Here is a 22,728-nt window from a genome sequence, read left to right as displayed (position 1 = left end):
CCAGACCTGAGAGATGTTTTTTCCCAGGCAGCTTGGGGTCTGGGAAGGACACAGCATAGCTGCAGCTGACCTGGGGCAGGTCCGGGCAGGTGGGAGGGGAGGGCTCGGGGCTTCAGCCGGCCTGGGGCTCCTCCAGCCGAGGGAGGGGGCGCTTGGGGCTCCTCCAGGTGTGGGGGAGGGACAGGGGGTCTGGCTGCAGGGGGAGGGGAGCATGGGTGAAAGAGGCGGAGCTGGGGCGAGCTTACCCAAAGGGGGGCTCCACCCGCCGCCCATGACCCTCAGTAAATTGTTCCAATGATTAATTAATAATTAATAATGGCTGCCAAGATTTCACCCTGTTGTGTTTATGGGGATAACTCTACTGCCAGCTAATGTGATGGGCCCAGACACTGACCTTTCTCGCTCTCCTTATCCGATCGCAGCGTCTCTAGAGGGAGAAAAGGGCGAGAGGTGAGATTTCACCATCATGTTTAAGGCGCAGTTCCTGCTATTAACATAATTGTGCTGTAACTATGAAAAGTGAGGCAGACAGACTGACAAACAGGACACACAGACAGATCTGTCTCAACATCCCTGCAGCCAGCATCCCTGCTGCCTGGGCCCTGTCACACTCCTGTCTAATCTGGCTATTGAGGGGGATGGTGGGGGGGAGAAGGTCTCTTTTTTTGTCCAGTTCCTTGCCTGCTCCCCTCTGGCCCATCCCCTGAACAGCCCCAGCTCTCCTACCTTCCCTCCCCTTGCTCCAGCTCCTGACTGTGGGGATGGAGGATGGAAGTGAGCGATGGGAATGGGGCACTGACCCAGACTGGGAAAGGGGACAGGGTCTGATTGGCTCCATTCTAGGCCAACTCCTGACCCTGTGGCAGGTGCCTGTCCCCTGGTCTTAGTGATATATGGGAACAACTCCCCCTAGGGCCTGGGTGGATGAGGGTGCCCCAGGTAAGAACAGGGTGGAGAGATCTTTCTTTATCTGGGTGCTCAGGTCAGCAGAAGCCAGGGAAGGGTGTGTGGATGGGCCCCTACAGGCATCGCCTCTAAGATCAACTGTTTCCCACTGGGAGCTCGTCCCCTTGATGTGTCAGCCCTGGGGTACCAACACTGCAGGACATGGAGGTAGCGTCATTTCTGCCAGTCACTGCTGAGTGCAGCCTGAGCGAGACCATCTCGTGCCCAGTGTGAGCAGCATCTCAGAACAGCCGTGCAAGTCCTGGGTGTGTTTGTGTTACTACAGCATCCTAGCCACAGCTCACCAGTGCAGCTGGTGCAGAGAATTCTCTGAAAAGCCAGGGAACAAGACAGTGACAGTTAATTGTTCTGATTGTTTAATGCTTCAAAATGAGCCCAACAGAGTTCTCTCTCTCTCTGGGCATATACATGACTTTTACATACAACTCAAAATGAGTGTATCCCTGTCACCTAAACATCTACTCAACCCACATAATGTATCTGTTAACTAAAGCCACTAACTAAACCAGTTCACACCTGGTGCTGACAGAGTGTGAAGGTGACAGTTCTAAAGGGGCAGCATCCAGTTCCAGCTTTCACAAGTACAAAGCTCCTTTCTGCTTCTCTCAATTACCCGCTTCCGTCCCCATTGGGAAATCATTGGAACAGACATTTCCCCTTCCCAATTCTTCCAACACTGGTACATTTCTACATAATTTTCACAGCCCTTCAGGTGAGAAAACCCTCTGGGTGGGACTTTCACAGCTGCCTTGGGAGTTTGCACACTCAGTAGTCATTAATTTAAACAAAAATTGGGCATTCAGACCCCTTAGGCAGCTGTGAAAATTCCAGCATCTCTATAAGTACTTAGATCACTGAAGGGCAGTTCTGCGCTTTGCAACTGGAGAAAAAAACTACAGCTGAGCACTTACACTGCAATGGAGAGTTCATTGCCCTATTTCTGTAGTGTAGCAGGATCTCAGGCAGAGCAAATCTGAGTGTAGATAAGTGCTAACCTTTCCATTTGCACAGCCACTGCTTTGCCCATCCACAGGTCCTACTCACAAGCATAGACTGGGGGGCAGAATTGGGCCCTAACAAACCCGTCTCTTCTACTTTGCGTTCTGTTTTTCTTGCAAGCAGCCAAGTTCCGTATGTTGGTGTTCTCAGCCCAGCTCACTGAGCCCCATATGGGTGTTTCAAACAGAGCCGTGCGGATCCCCAGGGAACAGTTCAGACTCACACATGCGATTGGGATCCTCGTATGAGATCTGAAGGGCTGAAACCACTTGACAATTCTTGGTTCAAACATGATCATAACTTCTTCAGCTCCCTCTTCACCCTCAGCCCAGTTCCCACTGCCTGAAACTCCTCCAAACACTGAATCAAAGCCCCTTAATCCCTGTCTCTTTACTTTTGGTTTGGTTTTTAAATCTTAGTCTGTCTCTCACCAGGTTCCCCCCACCCCTCTCATTACATCACCTTTTGCTCTGCGTTGCCTCCAGAAGCAGTAACTGACCAGGGCAGTGAGACCAGCCAGGAGAGCCAGGATCACCCCCAGAGCCACCGTCCAGGGATTGACCCTCAGGAAAAACAGCTCTGCAAGAGAAAGTGCCATTGACTTGGGAGCAAACACGCGCAGAATGAAGGCAGGACACTGCGACAGTGGTGACACTGTGACTACTTACAAGACTCTCACAGGGAAATACACAGGGAGATGTGGCTGCTTTGTGCTTTATTATTAAACCAATGGAAGCCCAAGCTTTAGCCTGGTTACTTAACTTGGTTAATTAATGGGAGGGGGCATGTTGGGGATAGGGAGGGGTTAGGGTGCAGCTCCATTATGCTACACCTATCCCCCACGGGCATAAACTCAAGAAGTCCCTAGGTTGCTCTCAGTGATCCTAAGGCTACAGATCGGGGTTCAGCTTCACGGGAGAGTCTGGCCCAAAATATGTTAATGCAGGATTTTAATAAAAACAAAACTTGAGCCTATAGATTCAGAGTAAAAATTCCTCCAGAGTCCTCTTCCCTGGGCCTTGGAGCAATGGCTGACTAGAGGGCCCTTTGCTAAGTGATTAGTGGTGTGTATTGAAAACTGTGTAAAAATTACAAGCTGACTCCTGAAATCCTGAGGGGATTCCTGGTCCTGCCTGCAGGCTAAAGGGCTCTTTTGGGAGCGTGCATCTGGATCCTCTGCAGTCAGTCTGCAAAGAGCCAGCCTAGAGCAGAGTGGGTTTGGTTCTGCCCCACTGCCTTAGGAAGCAGCCTGCTTTGTCTCTCTCTGTATTTGGCTGTGGCATGTTAGAGTTCTGGATTCTTAGAAGTAAGCAGTGCTACATTGCAGCCTTTCGGGAAGAGTGTTTATGCGTTGTTTCAACTCTCTCTGTGTGTGCTGTGAACATAACAATCAGGTAATACTGGGCATATCATAAACTAACCAGCAGTGCAGCACTATGAGACCTCAGATGAACAGTACTTTACAAATACAACTTTCTTACTATTACAGTGATGAAATATTCATTCAGTATTAACCAAGTTATCTGGTAGATAATAATACATAAAATGGCAACCTTTTATTCTAAAAATTAAGATGCTCCTAGGTAAGAATTTGTTTCAGCCAATTTTGGGCCTCAACTTTTATCGCTGGTATTTTCAGATGTATTCTAAGTAGCAACACTCAGACCATATCCAGGGCTCTCTTCTGCTGTTCAGGAAAAATGACTTCATTAGCCAGATTTTCTTAAATACTCAGCACCCAGCAGCTCTCACTGAGAACAGAGAATTCCCTCCCCGACCCCCACTGAGAACTGCGATGGTCACAGCACACAGAGACCAGTTGGACACAAACGTAAATACTCCTGCTGGAAGGTTGCAGCATAACACAACTTTATGTCTTAGAGTCCAGAACCTTAACACACAAGAAGCCTTAAAACAGGAGAGGGGGGCTGTTGTATCCTTGGGATAACAGTTTTAGGAAGAAACCACTGGAGACACAGAGAGCTGTAACCCTTAAGAGCAGCCATTTATTGCCACACACTGAACTAACCAAAAACCAGCCAAAACTGGCTGGGCTATCCCCTAATAATCTAACTCAGTTGCCATAGCAACAACAAGGTTCTATTACAAGGACAGCTCCCTAAGGCAGTGGGCACAACTCACCCCACTTTGCTTTATGTCAGCTCGTCTATAGGCACAAAGAGTGCACGGCAGGCTGGGATGTTAATCCACCTCGCACTAGCCTGCTGTGCCCTAACTGGCTGTGTGCCCCCTGCTGCACTGCACTAAAAGTTCCCTGGTGCACTTTGATCTGTTCCTGTTTCCAAGTGGGGCAGATCAAAGCGCACTATGGAATCATTAGTGCATGTAGCAGGGTCCACACGGACAGTTAGTGTGCGGCAGGCTAGTGTGAGACAGATTTACACCCCAGTTTGCCACAAACTAACTGTTCCTGTCGACAAGCCCTGATTCTGCTCACCCGCTTTGCTACAGAGCCCTCTAGCCTGCAAAGAGGACCTGGAAACCCCCAACTCTTAAAGTGACAGCTTGCAATTCTAACACAGTTCTCACTACAGCACAAGAACAAAGGAGTGTTCCCTCCCCGACCCCGACTGAGAAGAAGGATGATTGCTGGGTACTGAGCTGTTATGCAAATCTGCCCAATGGCGTCCCAGCCTTCAAGGTGCTAAACACCCTCAGCTCCTACTGGAGTCAAAGGGTATGTCTACACTGCAATTAGCACCCACGCTGGCCCATGCCAATTGACAAAAGCTCAGGGGCCTCGGGCAAAGGGGCTGTTTAATTGCAGTGTAAACCTTCAGGCTCAGACTGAAGCCTGAGCTCTGGGAACCTCCCACCCCACAGGGTCCTAGAGCCCGGTCGCCAGCCCAAGCCTGAATGTCTACACTGCCATTTAACAGCCCCTTAGCCCAAGCCCCTTAGCCTGAACCAGCTGGCACAGGGCACCAGCTGGTGTCCAATTTCAGTGTAGACATCTCCAAAGAGAATTGAGGTTGCTCAGAACTTTACAAGACGTGCTCAGCACCTTGAAGGTTCAGGCCAGTAAATAGGAGACACAATGATAAATACTCTCCGCCCATTTCTGCAGTGACTCAGTCTATCCATGTGCGGCACGGACGGGCACTGACCTGCTATGGAAATCGCTGACTCTCTCTCCTGGTTGAGTCGGGGGTTCCTGACACAGCACGACACTTTCTGGTTGGACTCTTCTGTTAGAACAATGGCAATCTCTGTTTGAAACAGGCCATTGGCCTCTGGGGATATTTCTTCAGAGGCTGATGGTAAGAGCTGCCCCTGGAGATCTCGCCACAGCACCTCGGGCTGTGGGTACCATCCGGATGATCGACATATAACCCGGATCCCTGCGTCCTGATGTCCCTCCACAGAGATGACAGGAGCAGAGCCCAAATCTACAGAAGAAATAAATGAACTTGTGATAATCCTACAGTGCCCAGTAATGAGCAAAAAGTTTTATTACATGGTTGTCAAAAGCCATTTCCTATTAAACTAACAATCGAGTGTGATTCCACGAATGTGGTTGGTCAGTTAATCTGGCCAGATTCATATTTGATACACAGTAAAATTAATATTAATATCAGGGATTTTCTATGCACAAATTTGCTCCAGTTTAGTTAAACTGGTTAATTAATCAAGTGCAAATTTCTCTGTGGACACTCTTATATCAAGAAGGAATTAACTCAAGCTAAATCGATATAAGCATTTCCAAACCCATTTAAAAAGTGTCCCTAGAGAGGTTTGCATTAGTTCATCGAAAGCAGTGCACATGTATGTGTAAGCAGAGTCAGAATGAGCTCTCCCCTGACATCTGGTGGTGAGCTGTGGAAAAGGACTTCAGGGACTGATCTCGTTTGCATGGGCACACCCACCCTGCCTAGGATGATGCTTGCCCAAATGATCACTTTGGCTGCTGTGGGATCCCCAGTCTCTTTATTATTGGGGCAGAAGTAATAAAGGGTTTTTATCCTGGTTGAGTGAATCAAGGACAGCAGAACTGTACTTGGCATTGTCTGACTGAGAGGCTCACCCTCAACTAAAACAGGATTCGCTAGGCAAGGGACATGGTTTCCAAAGCCCAGTGAGTTGAGAGAAGTTGGGGACAGATATTTGTATTGGGTGGTCTAGCCCCAAATGTGATTTTCTCCTGTTCTGTCTCCATTGTGTAACAGAGCTAATTTAGACTTAGTTAAGAGTCTAGTTATATGCCGTAGAGCTGAAATCACTGACACCTAGGTCTAAGCGTTAGACCTACTTTGGGCTAGGGGTTCTGATATAAGAAGACTATCCAGTGTACTAGCAGTGAGGTTCCCCTACTAACACCTGAAATCACGGAGAGCTGTGTTGGGGAGGGGGGTGAAGATATCTTGTTGAATGGCTAGTGGAGAGGTGTGGCCAACAGAGTGGTTGGTAGAGAGGTGTGGCAATTGGCTATGGAGGGGGGAGGGGGCACTGACGGCCTGAGCAGTGGAGCATGTAAGGTGCCTCCATAACCTTCCCCCCCTTCCACCCAGGCTGGGAGGTGAACTCTGCAGATGAACTTCTGAACTCTGGGGCTGCACTGACCAAGGACAGCAACTGTGAGTGGGGTGACTTTTGGGTTGCTGGACTTAAGAACCCAAAGGGAAAGGACACAGCCCAACCTACCTGTGGGTGGGTCTTCTGGCTCATGGTTATGAACCTTGTTTGTGGTGTTTCCCTAAAATAATGCCGCACTGTTTCCCTCCTTCATTAAAAGGTTTTTGCTACACTCAGACTCTGTGCTTGCGAAAGGGGAAGTATTGCCTCTTAGAGGCGCCCACGGGGGTGGTGTGTAATTGTCCCAGGTCACTGGGTGGGGGCTCAAACTGCTTTTGCATTGTGTTATTGAAAAGGAACCCCTAGATTCTGAACCCAGCCCTTGTTGCTGCCAACTCTGATGGGCAGGGGTTACATATGTATAGACAAGCCTTAAATTAATTCACAAATAAAAACCCTTGCAATAGGGGAGTTTGGGTTTTCTTGGCAGTGCCTTGTACCCTTCCAGAATGCAGAAATGGGTAGCAGAAAACTGGTACCTCTGAAAGCCAGGAAATACACTTAGCAAAAGAGAAACACAAACACTAGATAGAATCATAGAAGATTAGGGTTGGAAGAGACCTCAGGAGGTCATCTAGTCCAACCCCCTGCTCAAAGCAGGACCAACACCAACTCAATCATCCCAGCCAGGGCTTTGTCAAGCCGGGCCTTAAAAACCTCTAAGGATGGAGATTCCACCACCTCCCTAGGTAACCCATTCCAGTGCTTCACCCCACTCCTAGTGAAATAGTGTTTCCTAATATCCAACCTAGACCTCCTCCACTGCAACTTGAGACCATTACTCTTTGTTCTGTCATCTGCCATCACAGAGAACAGTCTAGATCCATCCTCTTTGGAACCAAGGGCACCATTTGGGGGGGGCAAAGGGGTGGCGTAGCCCCCACCCCCAAGTTTTGTACCAGGATGCTGTCTCCTGCTTCTCCCCTCACTAACCAAGAGCGAGAGGAACGCAGGCAGCTTGTGTCTTTGCTTTACTCCCCCACCACAAGCCCGGAGTGAGGGATGCCCGCTCATCAAGCAGAACAATTAAAGGCTCAGCCCATGCAAACTCCTGTCAGGCTGAGAGTAAACATCACCTCCAGGACATTCACTGATCCTGCTCAGGGCTGGGAGCTTCTGCAGCACTTTTTTCAAATTCAAACCAAGCAAGCTCAGGGAGTGAGTGTGCTCAGGCCAGAAGAGCAAGCGCCCTCCTTGTGACACCGGCAGACAGGGCTACTCAGGCGGGGGACGCTGGCTGCTGCACTGTGGGGTTAGAAGCCCAGCTTTGGATGTCAGTGCTTCACTGCGAGAGCAGCAGAGCTAACCAATGAGCACCTGGGATCTCCCCCTGCTGGCAAGAAACAAACATGAGCTGCCACCACCACAAATGTTGCTTAAATTACATTTACAACTTTCCAATTTTTTCCAGCTCTCTAATTCTGTAGTGAAATGGCCACACTGAGCACTACCATTAGTCTACCATTTGGTCCCACTTCTCTGTGGGAGTCTTTCCTTTGCTAGCAATGGGCTTTGGGTCAGGTCATCAAGTCCAGTCCCCTGCACTCATGGCAGGACCAGCACCATCTAGAACATCCCTGACAGGTGTTTGTCTAATCTGCTCTTAAAAATTTCCAGTGATGGAGATTCCACAACCTCCCGAGGCAATTTATTCCAGTGCCTAACCACCCTGACAGTTAGGAAGTTTTTCCTAATGTCTAACCTAAACCTCCCTTGCTCCCATTGCTTCTTGTCCTATCATCAGAGATTAAGGAGAATAAGTTTTCTCCCTCATCTATTCTTCCATTTAGCCCCACTTGTCTGAGGCCTTGGCTACACTTGCGAGTTACAGCGCAATAGAGCCGCCCAGAGCGCTGCATCTCACTCCCCATGCACGCTGGCAAGGCACGTGCAGCGCTGGGTCTCCGCGGCGACCGCGCTGCTGGTCCTCCACCTCCCCCAGAGGAACAACGTTTGCTGCGCTGCCGCTGGTGCGCTGCAGCGCCAGTGTGGCTGCCCAATGCGCTCTGATTGGCCTCCAGAAGTCTTCCTGAGTATCCCACAATGCCTGTTCTAGCCACTCTGGTCATCAGTTCGAACTCTACTGCCCTGGCCTCAGGTGACCAACCGTTGGACCCGCCCTTTAAATTCTCTGGGAATTTTGTAACATCCCCTTCCTGTTTGCTCAGCCAGGCGTGGAGCGCTCTCAGTGAATCTTTCCAGGTGACCATGTCTCCACGCGCCAGGCGATCCCCAGTATGGAGCAAAGGAGAGTTGTTGGACCTCAGCAGTGTTTGGGGGGAGGAAGCTGTCCATTCCCAGCTGTGCTCCAGCCGTAGGAATTACGATACCTTCAGGCAGATATCAAGGGGCATGAGGGAAAGGGGCCATGACTGGGATTCACTGCAGTGAAGGATTAAAGTGAAGGAGCTGCGGAGTGCCTACCGCAAAGCCCGCGAGGCAAACGGCCACTCGGGTGCTCCCCCCATGACCTGCTGATTCTACAAAGAGCTGGATGCAATACTTGGGGGCGACCCCACCTCCACTCCGAGCACCACCATGGACACTTCAGAGTGGGGGGGGGGAGGAGGAGGAGGAGGAAAGCGGAAGCGAGGGTGCTGGGACGGAGGGAGGCACCCCAGAATCCCTGGAGGCATGCAGCCAGGAGCTCTTCTCGAGCTAGGAGGAAGTTAGCCAGTCGCAGAGGCCGGTACTTGGTGGAGGACAAACAGAAGAGCAGGTTCCCGGTAAGTGGCTTTTTTTTCGGTGCGGGCTCTTTGGACGAGGAGGGTTAGGGCTGCATGCATGCCTAGATGCAGAATAGCGCATTGATGCAGTCTATCACATCACGGTAACTGGCCTCGGTAATCTCTTCAAAAGTCTCATCCAGAACCTGGGCAATGCGCTTGTGCAGGTTTATTGGGAGAGCCACCGTGATCCTTGTCCCAGTACTGCTAACGTGTCCGCGCCACTGTGCCGCAAGGGGCGGGGGGACCATTGCTGCACACAGACAAGCTGCATATGGGCCAGGGTGGAAGCCGCATTGCAGTAGAAGACCCTCCCTTGCTTCCCAGGTCACCCTCAGCAGCGAGATATCTTCCAGGACGGACTCCTGTGGAAAATGTTGGGACAGTGTTCATTGTAGGTGCCCCCTGCAGCTGTTGGCTCTCCCCAAGGCACAGAAACCCAGAGGACAGTACAGCCATGAAACAATCAGTCCCCCTTGACCCTGTGCTTACTCACCATTTTGGGGCTCCCATGGGTTATGTGCGCTCGCTTTGGGACAGGAAAATTATGTTATTGTGTAGACTGTGTGCACCCTCCTTAAGTTTGGGGGAATCATTGCTCTGTCTGGTATAAACAATGCTGCCTCTGTTAAGTGTTGCATTTTGCCTTTACAGATGCAACCTTGAGATCTCCGCAGTCCGTGTTATCACCGGCCGAGAGACTGCAAAGACTCAGGAAGAGGCCACGAAAAAGCAAAGAAGACATGCTGCAAGAAGTGATGCAGCAATCTCTTAAAGAGAATAAAAAAGTGCAGGAGTGGAGGGAGAGCGAAAGCAGGATCCCCCAGAAAAACGCAGTACACCGGTGGCAAAGCACAGAGCTCCAGCAGCAAAGCACAGATCGGCTGATAAGCATCATGGAGCGCCAAGCGGACTCTATCCAGGCACTCGTAGCCATGCAGCTGGACACTACTGCGCCCCACCTCCCCCCACAGCCATTGTCCCAAAACTCTTTCCCTTGTGCCCCCATGTCACCTCCAACCCACTTTCCCCAACATCCAGGTTCTTATTGCCACCAGCTGCCTCCAACACCTGTAGCTTCACCACTCAGCCCTAAAAACTACGACCCTTACCCACTGCACTCAACCCCCATCCTGAATTATAGCCATCCTGAAGTGCAGCACTTATTGCACAGCACTCCAGACAGCAAGGCTGAGTATGAGAACAGGACATACGCAAATCTGTGATTGAACCGTTCCCCACCCCATCCCCTTGCCCTTCCTGTTTCCCAAGCAGTTGTGTTACTTTTCAATAAATGAATTTTCTTTTCAATAAATGGATTTTTTGGCTTTGAAAACATTCTTTATTATTGCATAAAGTAAAAGATACCTTAGTCCAGGAAAGAAACAGGCACTGCAAGTCAGAACAACTGCACTTCATTCCCATGCAGGGCACCAGACATTACTGGTGGTTTTCAGCCTCAAATTGCTCCCCCAAGGCATCCCTAATCCTTGCAGCCCTGCTCTGTGCCCCTCTAATAGCCCTGCTCTCTGGCTGTGCAAATTCAACCTCCAGGTGTTGAACCTCGGAGGTCCATGCCTGAGTGAAGATTTCACCCTTCCCTTCACAAATATAATGGAGGGTTCAGCACGCAGATAGAACTGCAGGGATGCTGTGTTCAGCCAAGTCCAGCTTCCCATACAGAGATCACCAGCGGCCCTTTAAACGGCCAAAAGCACACTCCACAGTCATTCGGCACCGGCTCAGCCTGTAGTTGAACCGTTCCTTGCTGCTGTCAAGGCTCCCTGTGTAGGGGTTCATGAGCCACGGCATTAACAGGTAAGCGGGGTCTCCAAGGATCACAATAGGCATTTCGAATTCCCCTACTGTGATCTTCCACTCTGGGAAAAAAGTCCCGGTCTGCAGCTTCCTGAACAGGGCAGTGTTCGGAAAGATGCGTGCGTCATGCACCTTTCCGGGCCAGCCTGCATTAATGTCAATGAAACGCCCACAGTGATTCACAAGAGCCTGAAGAACAATAGAGAAATACCCCTTCTGATTAACGTACTCGGAGGCTAGGTGGGGTGGTGCCAGAATAGGAATATGCGTCCCATCTATCGCCCCTCCAGTTAGGGAAACCAATTTGTGCAAAGCCATCCACAATGTCCTGCACGTTACCCAGAGTCACGGTTCTTCTGAGCAGGATGCGATTAATGGCCCTGCAAACTTGCATCAACACGAGTCCAGTGGTCGACTTTCCCACTCCAAACTGGTTCGCGACCGATTGGTAGCTGTCTGGAGTTGCCAGCTTCCAGATTGCAATAGCCACCTGCCTTCTCCGTCAAGGCAACCCTCAATCTCGTGTCCTTGCGCTGCAGGATGGGGGCAAGCTCCTCACACAGTCCCATGAAAGTGGCTTTTCTCATCCGAAAGTTCTGCAGCCACTGCTCGTCATCCCAGACTTGCATGACGATGTGATCCCACCACTCAGTGCTTGTTTCCCGAGCCCAAAAGTGGCGTTCCACAGTGCTGAGCATGTCCGTGAATGCCACAAGCAATCTCATGTCGTACGCGTTATGCGACTCGATATCATCGTCAGACTCCTCACTATCACTTTGGATCTTAAGGAATAGCTCGACTGCCAAACGTGATGTGCTGCCGAGACTCGTCAGCATATTCCTCAGCAGTTTGGGCTCCATTCCCGCAGACCGAAACGGAACACAGATCGCGCTGCACAGAAACCGTTGAAAGATGGCGCCAAATGTGGACGGAAACACAGGGATTGCTGGGATGCGAAGCGATGCATCATGGGGCGTTGGGACAGGACCCAGAATGCCCCGCATCCCCACACCCCCTTCACACAACCCACGATGCCAGAATGGGAAGCGGTGCTCTGTGGGATACCTGTCCATAATGCACCGCTCCCAATGCCGCTGCAAGTGCCGCAAATGTGGCCACGACAGTGCGCTGGCAGCTGCCAATGTGGACAGACTGCAGCACTTTCCCTACTCAGCTGTACGAAGGCGGGTTTAACTCACAGTGCTCTACATCTGCAAGTGTAGCCAAGGCCTGAGAGTCATTCCTTTAACTACACTGGGCTTTGGGTCAGGTTACCAGGTAAGGCCATATAGGCTGTTACACACAAATGCTGATTCCTCTGTGAATGCCTTAATCTTAGCAAATCTCCCCAGGACTGCACTTTTCTCCTCTACATGTGCAGATACAAGTAACGGCTGCCCTTAAGCAGTCATTTTATAGCCTGTGTCTGCTGTGCTGTGTGTCCTTCTCTTCCAACTGGTAAGTAATCTTTGCTCCTGTTTACTTACTCTTTAATACTTTTGAGGGTGCCAGAATCTCACTAACTTGAGTACAATCTGTGAATTTCATTGACATGATGTTTACTCTCAAAGCCTTCCAATGTAGTCCTTTGTATTTATCATTTTGTACAAACCCTTCAGTGCACATAAACCAATACCAATCTGAACAATTTGTAAGATCTGGCTGCCAAAATTTATTATAGTCTAGATCCATGCTGCTAACAACCATCATTTAATTATATAGTGACATTTTAAGATTATTTTTTTTAAGTTTGGTACCTCAGCTACCTTTGAGCCATCATTAATTTCATCCCCTCCCTTTCATTTGTTAATTAATGCACATACTTTCTCTCTAATGCTACTTTCTCCCTTGACAAACTTTTAAATGTTCATCTTAACCCCTGTAGCTCAGCATCAGCTCATTTATGTTAAGGGTGAAAGACCCACTTACAACACATAATCTTAAAATTTATTTCATGACAAAATAGAAAGATCTCCAAAAATATCATGTCCAAGAATAATCTAGAGATCATGCAGCCACTGGTCTGGGCTTGTATATGATGGAAACCATTTCAAGCCAGGGGGTGCTGCACCCTCAGTACCCCTAGTTCCAGCACTTAAAACTTATTTTTAAAGGCTACGTATCTGACTGAAAATAGTTCTTAGACCAAGAGTCCTGGGCAGTGTTTGAAACCCAAACATTGGAGCATTAGGACATTGAAAGTGAAATGAATTAAAGTTGTAGAACTGATTTTTTTTCAGTGTCTACACTTAGATAAATGGAGAAAGTAAAGCACAGCCAGGCTGCAAAAGCCATGCTGCAGAATAGAAAACCTGGAATTGTTCCCTGCTATGAAGAAACAAGCATGAGCTGCAACCACCACCAATATTGCTTAAATTACACTAAAACTTTCCAGTTTTTTCCAACTCTCTAATTTTGTAGTGAAATGGCCACACTGGGCACTGCCATTATTCTATCATTTGGTCCCCCTTGTCTGTGGGAGTCTTTGCTTTGCCAACAATGGGCTTTGGGTCAGGTTCATCGGCTGTGACACAGAAACACCAATTCCACTGTGAATGTCTGGATTTTACCAAATCTCCCCAAAGTGGGGTTGAAATTTCTATTCGAGGACCTTTTCCCCAGATACTTTTTGAGGAGCTGCTACCCTCAAGTAGCCATTTTGCAGCTTTCTGCTGTATCTTCTCTTCCAGCTGGTAAATATTCGTATCTCCTGTTGTATTTACTGTTTAAAATTTGTGAGGGTGGCAGAGTCTCACAAACTTGAGTACAATTGGTGAATTTCATGGAGGTGATGTTTACTCTCTCAAATCCTTACAGCAACACACCAGAAACCTCCTTCTAACTTAACCCTTTGTATTTATTATAACTATTTGTATAAACACTTCAGTGAACATAAACCTAAGCCAATCTGAACAATTTCTATGATTTGGCTGCCAAAATTTTGTTATAGATCTATATGCTGCTAACATCCATTATTTAATTATACTCTAGACAGTGATTCTTTTTAAAGGTATCGACCGTAGTGTTAATAAAAATAATGTTTAAATAAATATATTGGGCTACTTTTGAAGTTACTGTAGACTATTGATGCAGTAAAAAATAGCTTTGGGAATCATGGTTAAAGCCGCCCCCACTCCCTACCAAAATCGGAAATGGTGCCCCTGTTTGGAACCCCCCTTCAGGTAGTTGAAGGCTGCTATCAAATCCTCCCTCACTCTTCTCTTCTGCAGACTAAATAAGCCCAGTTCCCTCAGCCTCTCCTCATAAGTCATGTGCACCAGCCCCCTAATCATTTTCGTTGCCCTCCGCTGGACTCTCTCCAATTTGTCCACATCCCTTCTGTAGTGGGGGGACCAAAACTGGACGCAATACTCCAGATATGGCCTCACCAGTGCTGAATAGAGGGGAATAATCACTTCTCTTGATCTGCTGGCAATGCTCCTACTAATGTAGCCCAATATGCCGTTGGCCTTCTTGGCAACGAGGGCACACTGCTGACTCATATCCAGCTTCTCGTCCACTGTAATCCCAACGTCCTTTTCTGCAGAACTGCTGCTTAGCCTGTCGGTCCCCAGCCTGTAGCTGTGCTTGGGATTCTTCCGTCCTACGTGCAGGACTCTGCACTTGTCTTTGTTGAACCTCATCAGATGTCTTTTGGTCCAATCCTCCAATTTGTCTAGGTCACTCTGGACCCTATCCCTACCCTCCAGCGTATCTACCTCTACTCCCAGCTAAGTGTCATCTGCGAACTTGCTGAGGAAGCAATCCATCCCATCATCCAGAGCATTAATGAAGATGTTGAACAAGACCGGCCCCAGGACCAATCTCTGTGGCACTCCGCTTGATACCGGCTGCCAACTAGACATGGAGCCATTGATCACTACCCGTTGAGCCCAACGATCTAGCAGCTTTCTATCCACCTTATAGTCCATTCATCCAAGCCATACTTTTTTAACTTGCTGGCAAGAATTCTGTGGGAGACCGTATCAAAAGCTTTGCTAAAGTCAAGAAATATCACATTCACAGCTTTCCCCATATCCAAAATGCCAGTTATCTCATCATAGAAGGCAAGCAGGTTGGTCAGGCGTCACATGTCCTTGGTGAATCCATGTCGACTGTTCCTGATCACCTTCCTCCCCTCCAAGTGCTTCAAAATGGATTCCTTGAGGACCTGCTCCATGATTTTGCCAGGGAATGAAGTGAGGCTGACTGGTCTGTAGTTCCCTGGGTTCTCTTAAAATTAACTTAATCTGAAGCAAGAGTCTTGTACCTTAACCATGTGTGAATTCAAACTGACCAGCCTAGAGAGGGAAACAACCTCACAGGAGAGACAGAGAAGGGACGGGTGTCTGGAGCCTTCTCGGTGAGATTCTTGACCAGAGGAGCACAGGCTACTGAGTCCCCTCCCAGCAGGGGTGTGACTCACAATTCATTGGTCCAACAGACTCATGGGAAATGCCCAAGAGCCACAGACAAGAACTGAGGTTAAAGGACCTATGGTGGAAATTATATGTACCCATCCCATCCCCCGTGCTTCTGTGGCTGTTCCTTTTAAACAGTCTACCAATTCCAGCTAGTCAGGGACTAGCAGGTTTAAGGTCTGAGGCCTAGAAAGTCCCATCGTCACATTCCATCTAAATTACATCAAAACAATGTAATATTGGGCTGTTAAGGAGGTGATCCTGTCCTAATAGTACCCACCATCACCAGATAAGCAAGGAATCTCTTAATATGTTTAAAGAAAACTTTGCTTGATGCCATTCTGGAAAGGAATCACTTATCAATAATTGTGGGTGTGAAACCTCTACTTCTTTATTATTTTGCCTTTATTGTCCCCACTTCTCTATTGTTTATCTGTCTGGTTTCTGTCTGGTTTTTTGATTGTTTCTGTCTGTTGGATAACTAATTTTGCAAGATTTAAATCAACTAAGGTGGTGGGGTATGACTGGGTAAAGAATTGTTTCACAGTATGTTAAGATTGGTCAAAGAATTATTTTGTAATATTTTAGTAAAATTATTGGTTAAGGTACCGCTAAGCAGGACTCAGGTTTCACTATGTAACCTGGGGTCCAAGAAGGAACAGCAGAAGGAACAGAAGAATAAGAATAAGAAAAGACCTGGAAGAAGAAGAAAGAACTTTCCTGTAAGACACAGGCCAAGATCAGAGCTGCTACAAATCCTCTGCATGATTGTGATGGGCAGCAACCAGAATCCAGACAAGACTGACCTTGCCTGGCCAACAGGGAAAGTCCGCCTTCCTGATCAGGATTGGTGAGCATAGCATTGCATGCTTAGGATGTGTATTCTGCTTGGTAATTGTTAATAATTAGAGGGTGGGGATATTACTGTGTAAGGCTCTTTCACTGGTAAAAGACCCCGCAAACCCACAGAAGAGTATTCCCTCAGCCCTAGGAATTGGGTAAGGGTGGGGTGTCGTAGAGTGTGCGGGTAACACGGGTGAACAAAGGAAAAAGTTTATGAACCCTTTCAGTATGCTCAGTAGGGCATCTCCAAGGGTGGGGGCCAATTCCACTCCCAATATAAAGAAAAAAGGTACCAAAGTCTTCAGTTAGTTCAACCAGTCCCAGAGGGCGACAGCCACACCAGAGGGGAGGTGAAGATCTCTGCCCTGAGCGCTGATACTCACAGGTCTGCTTTTAAAGAGACAGATACCAGCCTATTTGAAGAACTGGGCGCTTGCTGCTGGTTCAGCTCATGGCGGTGTGGTGACATTAATACCAAATCAGCAGTGTAAGTTTTAAATGCAGGATTTGGGGCCTGTGAACCATTTGGTACTGAAGAAATCTGTATGTTTGATGCTAATTTTGTTGGTGCTGTTTGTAAAGTATTTGCTGTATGGATGTAATGATAAGATTGGGTCTAGATTTGTGAGGAGTCTCAGTTAACCCTCAGATTGTCCCTTTATGAACCTAATGATTGTTTCAGTTTGGGGCAGCTTTACTCCATTGTGGTATCTTTATTCCAAACTGGAGCAACTCCGGGTATGAGCATCCATGACTGTCCAAATGTGCATATTTATCTCGTGTGTTGTTATCCACAGGTGGGAGTTCTGCTGTCAGACCAGACTGAACCCGCTCACTCTCCCTGCAGTAACACGGAATTATAGCAGGTGCTTGTGTAATGAAAGTTTGGTGGGTTACGTGTACATTACACAAGGGAATGACCTTGTTGTGGTTATAAAATGAACTCAGTGTAATACCCAGTTGTGGCAGCTCAGGTTACCCACATTTAACAGTTATTGTGCTGTGGATGGGAGTGAGTGGCTGGAAGGGTTTTAAGTAAAAGTTTATCAGAATTATTGGCTATGATTGTTTGTCTTACAGTAGTGATTAGGGGCCCCAGCTGAGTCTGGGGCCCAGGTGTGTTGGGTGCTGGGGGCCCCACGGCAGCCAAGCCCCCAGCACTGTAGGAGCAGGCCCCCAGGCCTCCCGTGTGAGTGCCATGTGGCCCCAGCCTCCCTGGTCCCGGAGTATGGGAAGGACAGGTGGCCACAGCCTCCCGTGACCCCAGCCTCATGAGACTGAAGGGAGCTACGCTGAAGCCGTGGGAGGGGTGGAGGGAGGGAGAGGGCTGGGGACAGAGTGTGGGTGGGGCCATGTCTGGCATTGCCTTCCCCTGTCTCTTATACCCGCTGCCCATGGCTGTACACACATTGTAGGAGACAGTCTGTGCCCTGCAGAGTTTACAGTCTAAACAGGCAACACAGACAAAGGGTGAGAGAGGAAACAGAGACACAGAGACTTGCTGAAGTTCACACACAGCTCAATAACAAAGGCAGGACTAGAACCCCGTCCCTTGACACTCAGTCCACTGCGCTATCCGGCAGGCAACCCGGCCTCTCATTTATTACTGTTCTAGCATATGTGCATGTTCTTCATATTCTCTACCAATCGTGGGGAGCCGCTACATAATCCTGCAGTTTCCTGAGCAGGAATAAGGGACTGGTTCTCCCTTTGATGAACACAGACAACGCCTCTGTCATAAATATGAAGGGAAGGGTAACCATCTTTCTGTATACAGTGCTATAAAATCCCTCCTGGCCAGAGGCAAAATCCTTTCACCTGTAAAGGGTTAAGAAGCTCAGCTAGCCTCGCTGGCACCTGACCCAAAATGACCAATGAGGGGACAAGAGACTTTCAAATCTGGAGGGGGGCAAAAAGGCTTTTGTCTGTCTGTGTGTATACTTTTGCCGGAACAGATCCAGAATGCAAGCCCTCCAACTCCTGTAAAGTTTGTAAGTAATCTAGCTAGAAAATGCTTTAGGTTTTCTTTGTTTTGGCTTGTAAATTCGCTGTGCAGGTGGGAATGCGTATTCCTGTTTTTGTGTCTTTTTGTAACTTAAGGTTTTGCCTAGAGGGATTCTCTATGTTTTGAATCTGACCACCTGTGAGATTATCTTCCATTCTAATCCTACAGAGTTTATCTTTTATCTTTGTTTTGTTCTTCTAATAAAGTTCTGTTTTTTTAAGAATCTGATTGGGTTTTTAGGGTCCTAATAAACCCCAGCTGATCTGTACTCAACTTGTTTATTCTCAAGCCTCCCCAGGAAAGGGGGTATAAGGGCTTGGAGGGATAGCTGGGGGAAGAGGAACTCCAAGTGGTCCTTTTCCCTACTTCTTTGTTAAAGCACTTGGTGGTGGCAGCATACTGTTCGAGAACAAGGCAAAGTTTGTGCCTTGGGAAAGTTTTTAACCTAAGCTGATAAAAATAAGCTTTGGGGGTCTTTCATAAGGGTCCCCACATCTGTACACTAGAGTTCAGAGTGGGGAGGGAACCTTGACAGCCTTTCACCACACACACTGCACAGCAGGGACAAAGGGTTGAATCAGAAGAACCATTGGAAGGAGATGAGCACTGCTCAACTGACGGGCAGGGAGGCCAAACTCTTGCACTACTTTCACTTACAAAACTAATTAGAAACATATTTGTTTCAGAGTATCAGCCGTGTTAGTCTGTATCCGCAAAACGAAAAGGAGTACTTGTGGCACCTTAGAGACTAACAAATTTATTTGAACATAAGCTTTCGTGAGCTACAGCTCATTTCATCGGATGCATGCAGTGGAAAATACAGTAGGGGAATTTTATATACACAGGAACATGAAACAATGGGTGTTACCATACACACTGTAACGAGAGTGGTCAGGTAAGGTGAGCTACTACCAGCAGGAGAGAAAAAAACAAACACCTTTTGTAGTGATAAACAAGGTGGGCCATTTCCAACAGTTGACAAGAACATGTGAGGAACAGTAGGGGGGGGAAATAAACATGGGGACATAGTTTTACTTTGTGTAATGACCCATCCACTCCCAGTCTTTATTCAAGCCTAATTTAATGGTGTCCAGTTTGCAAATTAATTCCAATTCAGCAGTCTCTCCTTGGAGTCTGTTTTTGAAGTTTTTTTTGCTGTAATATTGCCACTTTTAGGTCTGTAATCGAGTGACCAGAGAGATTGAAGTGCTCTCCAACTGGTTTTTGAATGTTATAATTCTTGACGTCTGATTTGTGTCCATTTATTCTTTAACGTAGAGACTGTCCGGTTTGGCCAATGTACATGGCAGAGGGGCATTGCTGGCACATGATGGCATATATCACATTGGTAGATGGGCAGGTGAACGAGCCTCTGATAGTGTGGCTGATGTGATTAGGCCCTGTGATGGTGTCCCCTGAATAGATATGTGGGCACAGTTGGCAACGGGCTTTGTTGCAAGGATAGCTTCCTGGGTTAGTGTTTTTGTTGTGTGGTGTGTGGTTGCTGGTGAGTATTTGTTTCAGGTTGGGGGGCTGTCTGTAAGCAAGGACTGGCCTGTCTCCCAAGATTTGTGAGAGTGATGGGTTGCCCTTCAGGATAGGTTGTAAATCCTTGATGATGTGCTGGAGAGGTTTTATTTGGGGGCTGAAGGTGACGGCTAGTGGCGTTCTGTTATTTTCTTTGTAGGGCCTGTCCTGTAGTAGGTAACTTCTGGGTACTCTTCTGGCTCTGTCAATCTGTTTCTTCACTTCAGCAGGTGGGTATTGTAGTTGTAAGAATGCTTGATAGAGATCTTGTAGGTGTTTGTCTGTGTCTGAGGGGTTGGAGCAAATGCGGTTGTATCATGGAGCTTGGCTGTAGACAATGGATCGTGTGGTGTGGTCTGGATGAAAGCTGGAGGCAAGTAGATAAGTATAGCGGTCCGTAGGTTTCCGGTATAGGGTGGTGTTTATGTGACCATCGCTTATTAGCACTGTAGTGTCCAGGAAGTGGATCTCTTGTGTGGACTGGTCCAGGCTGAGTTTGATGGTGGGATGGAAATTGTTGAAATCATAGTGGAATTCCTCAAGGGTTTCTTTTCCATGGGTCCAGATGATGAAGATGTCATCAATATAGCGCAAGTAGAGTAGGGGCATTAGGGGACGAGAGCTGAGGAAGCATTGTTCTAAGTCAGCTATAAAAATGTTGGCATATTGTGGGGCCATGCTGATTTGAAGGTATACATTGTCCCGAAACGTGAAATAGTTATGGGTGAGGACAAAGTCACAAAGTTCAGCCACCAGGTTTGCCGTGACATTATCGGGGATACTGTTCCTGCCTGAGATGATGGGGCATCCAGGATTTCCAGGTTTATGGATCTTGGGCAGCAGACAGAGTACCCCTGGTCGGAGTTCTAGGGGTGTGTCTGTGCGGATTTGCTCTTGTGCTTTTTCAGGGAATTTCATGAGCAGATGGTGTAGTTTCTTTTGGTAACCCTCAGTGGGATCAGAGGGTAATGGCTTGTAGAAAGTGGCGTTGGAGAGCTGCCTAGCAGCCTCTTGTTCATATTCTGACCTATTCATGATGACAACAGCACCTCCTTTGTCAGCCTTTTTGATTATGATGTTAGAGTTGTTTCTGAGGCTGTGGATGGCACTGTGTTCTGCATGGCTGAGGTTATGGGGCAAGTGGTGCTGCTTTTCCACAATTTCAGCCCGTGCACGTCAGCGGAAGCATTCTATGTAGAAGTCCAGTCTGTTGTTTCGACCTTCAGGAGGAGTCCACCCAGAATCCTTCTTTTTGTAGTGTCAGTAGGAAGGTCTCTGTGGGTTAGTATGCTGTTCAGAGGTATGTTGGAAATATTCCTTGAGTTGGAGATGTCGAAAATAGGATTCTAGGTCACCACAGAACTGTATTATGTTCGTGAGGGTGGAGGGGCAGAAGGAGAGGCCCTGAGATAGGACAGATTCTTCTGCTGGGCTAAGAGTATAGCTGGATAGATTAACAATATTGCTGGGTGGGTTAAGGGAACCACTGTTGTAGCCCCTTGTGGCATCTAGTAGTTTAGATAGTTTAGTGTCCTTTTTCTTTTGTAGAGAAGCAAAGTGTGTGTTGTAAATGGCTTGTCTAGTTTTAGTAAAGTCCAGCCACGAGGAAGTTTGTGTGGAAGGTTGGTTTTTTATGAGAGTATCCAGCTTTGAGAGCTCATTCTTAATCTTTCCCTGTTTGCTGTAGAGGGTGTTGATCAGGTGGTTCTGCAGTTTCTTTGAGAGTGTGTGGCACAATCTGTCAGCATAGTCTGTGTGGTATGTAGATTGTAATGGATTTTTTACCTTCAGTCCTTTTGGCATGATGTCCACCTGTTTGCATTTGGAAAGGAAGATGATGTCTGTCTGTATCTGTATGAGTTTTTTCATGAAGTTGATGGATTTCCACTCCATACGGCTAAATTCAGTGCCTTGCATAATGACAAGTTTCAGAGTAGCAGCCGCGTTAGTCTGTATCCGCAAAAAGAAAAGGAGTACTTGTGGCAGCTTAGGGACTAATAAATTTATGGCTGACTTAGAACAACGCTTCCTCAGCTCTCGTCCCCTAATGCCCCTACTCTACTTGCGCTACATTGATGACATCTTCATCATCTGGACCCATGGAAAAGAAGCCCTTGAGGAATTCCACCATGATTTCAACAATTTCCATCCCACCATCAACTTCAGCCTGGACCAGTCCACACAAGAGATCCACTTCCTGGACACTACAGTGCTAATAAGCGATGGTCACATAAACACCACCCTATACCAGAAACTTACTGACCGCTATACTTATCTACTTGCCTCCAGCTTTCATCCAGACCACACCACATGATCCATTGTCTACAGCCAAGCTCCATGATACAACCGCATTTGCTCCAACCCCTCAGACAGAGACAAACACCAACAAGATCTCTATCAAGCATTCTTACAACTACAATACCCACCTGCTGAAGTGAAGAAACAGATTGACAGAGCCAGAAGAGTACCCAGAAGTTACCTACTACAGGACAGGCCCTACAAAGAAAATAACAGAACGCCACTAGCCATCACCTTCAGCCCCCAACTAAAACCTCTCCAGCGCATCATCAAGGATCTACAACCTATCCTGAAGGACGACCCATCACTCTCACAGATCTTGGGAGACAGGCCAGTCCTTGCTTACAGACAGCCCCCCAACCTGAAGCAAATACTCACCAGCAACCACACACCACACAACAAAAACACTAACCCAGAAACCTATCCTTGCAACAAAGCCCATTGCCAACTGTGTCCACATATCTATTCAGGGGACACCATCATAGGGCCTAATCACATCAACCACACTATCAGAGGCTCGTTCACCTGCCCA

The 22,728-nt window shown here is 47.8% G+C and overlaps 2 protein-coding genes across 7 annotated transcripts in view; both read right to left on the bottom strand.

Annotated features, from left to right (window-relative positions):
- Positions 1 to 22,728, bottom strand: part of LOC102945825 (zinc finger protein 436) — a 1,196,575-nt gene that overhangs the window by 316,435 nt on the left and 857,412 nt on the right. The window lies entirely within an intron of this gene.
- Positions 1 to 22,728, bottom strand: part of LOC102940142 (butyrophilin subfamily 1 member A1) — a 62,606-nt gene that overhangs the window by 24,320 nt on the left and 15,558 nt on the right. For 3 of the 5 annotated variants that reach the window (XR_006285880.1, XM_037913564.2, XM_043528776.1), the window contains exons 4-6: positions 5,094 to 5,375; positions 2,428 to 2,544; positions 395 to 427 (exon numbers count right to left, since the gene is read on the bottom strand). Coding sequence is in view for 4 of the 5 variants with exons in the window: in XM_037913564.2 (XP_037769492.1) it covers positions 395 to 427; positions 2,428 to 2,544; positions 5,094 to 5,375 (432 nt within the window). In the remaining variant the exon portion in view is untranslated. The remainder of the gene's footprint in view (positions 1 to 394; positions 428 to 2,427; positions 2,545 to 5,093; positions 5,376 to 22,728) is intronic. The other 2 variants (XM_043528774.1, XM_043528775.1) reach the window with 2 other exon arrangements.

The sequence above is a fragment of the Chelonia mydas genome, chromosome 14 (assembly GCF_015237465.2).
Source record: "Chelonia mydas isolate rCheMyd1 chromosome 14, rCheMyd1.pri.v2, whole genome shotgun sequence".
Taxonomy (NCBI): Eukaryota; Metazoa; Chordata; order Testudines; family Cheloniidae; genus Chelonia; species Chelonia mydas.
Note: the sequence above shows the minus strand (reverse complement) of the source record. Positions and strands in the feature narration are given on the sequence as shown.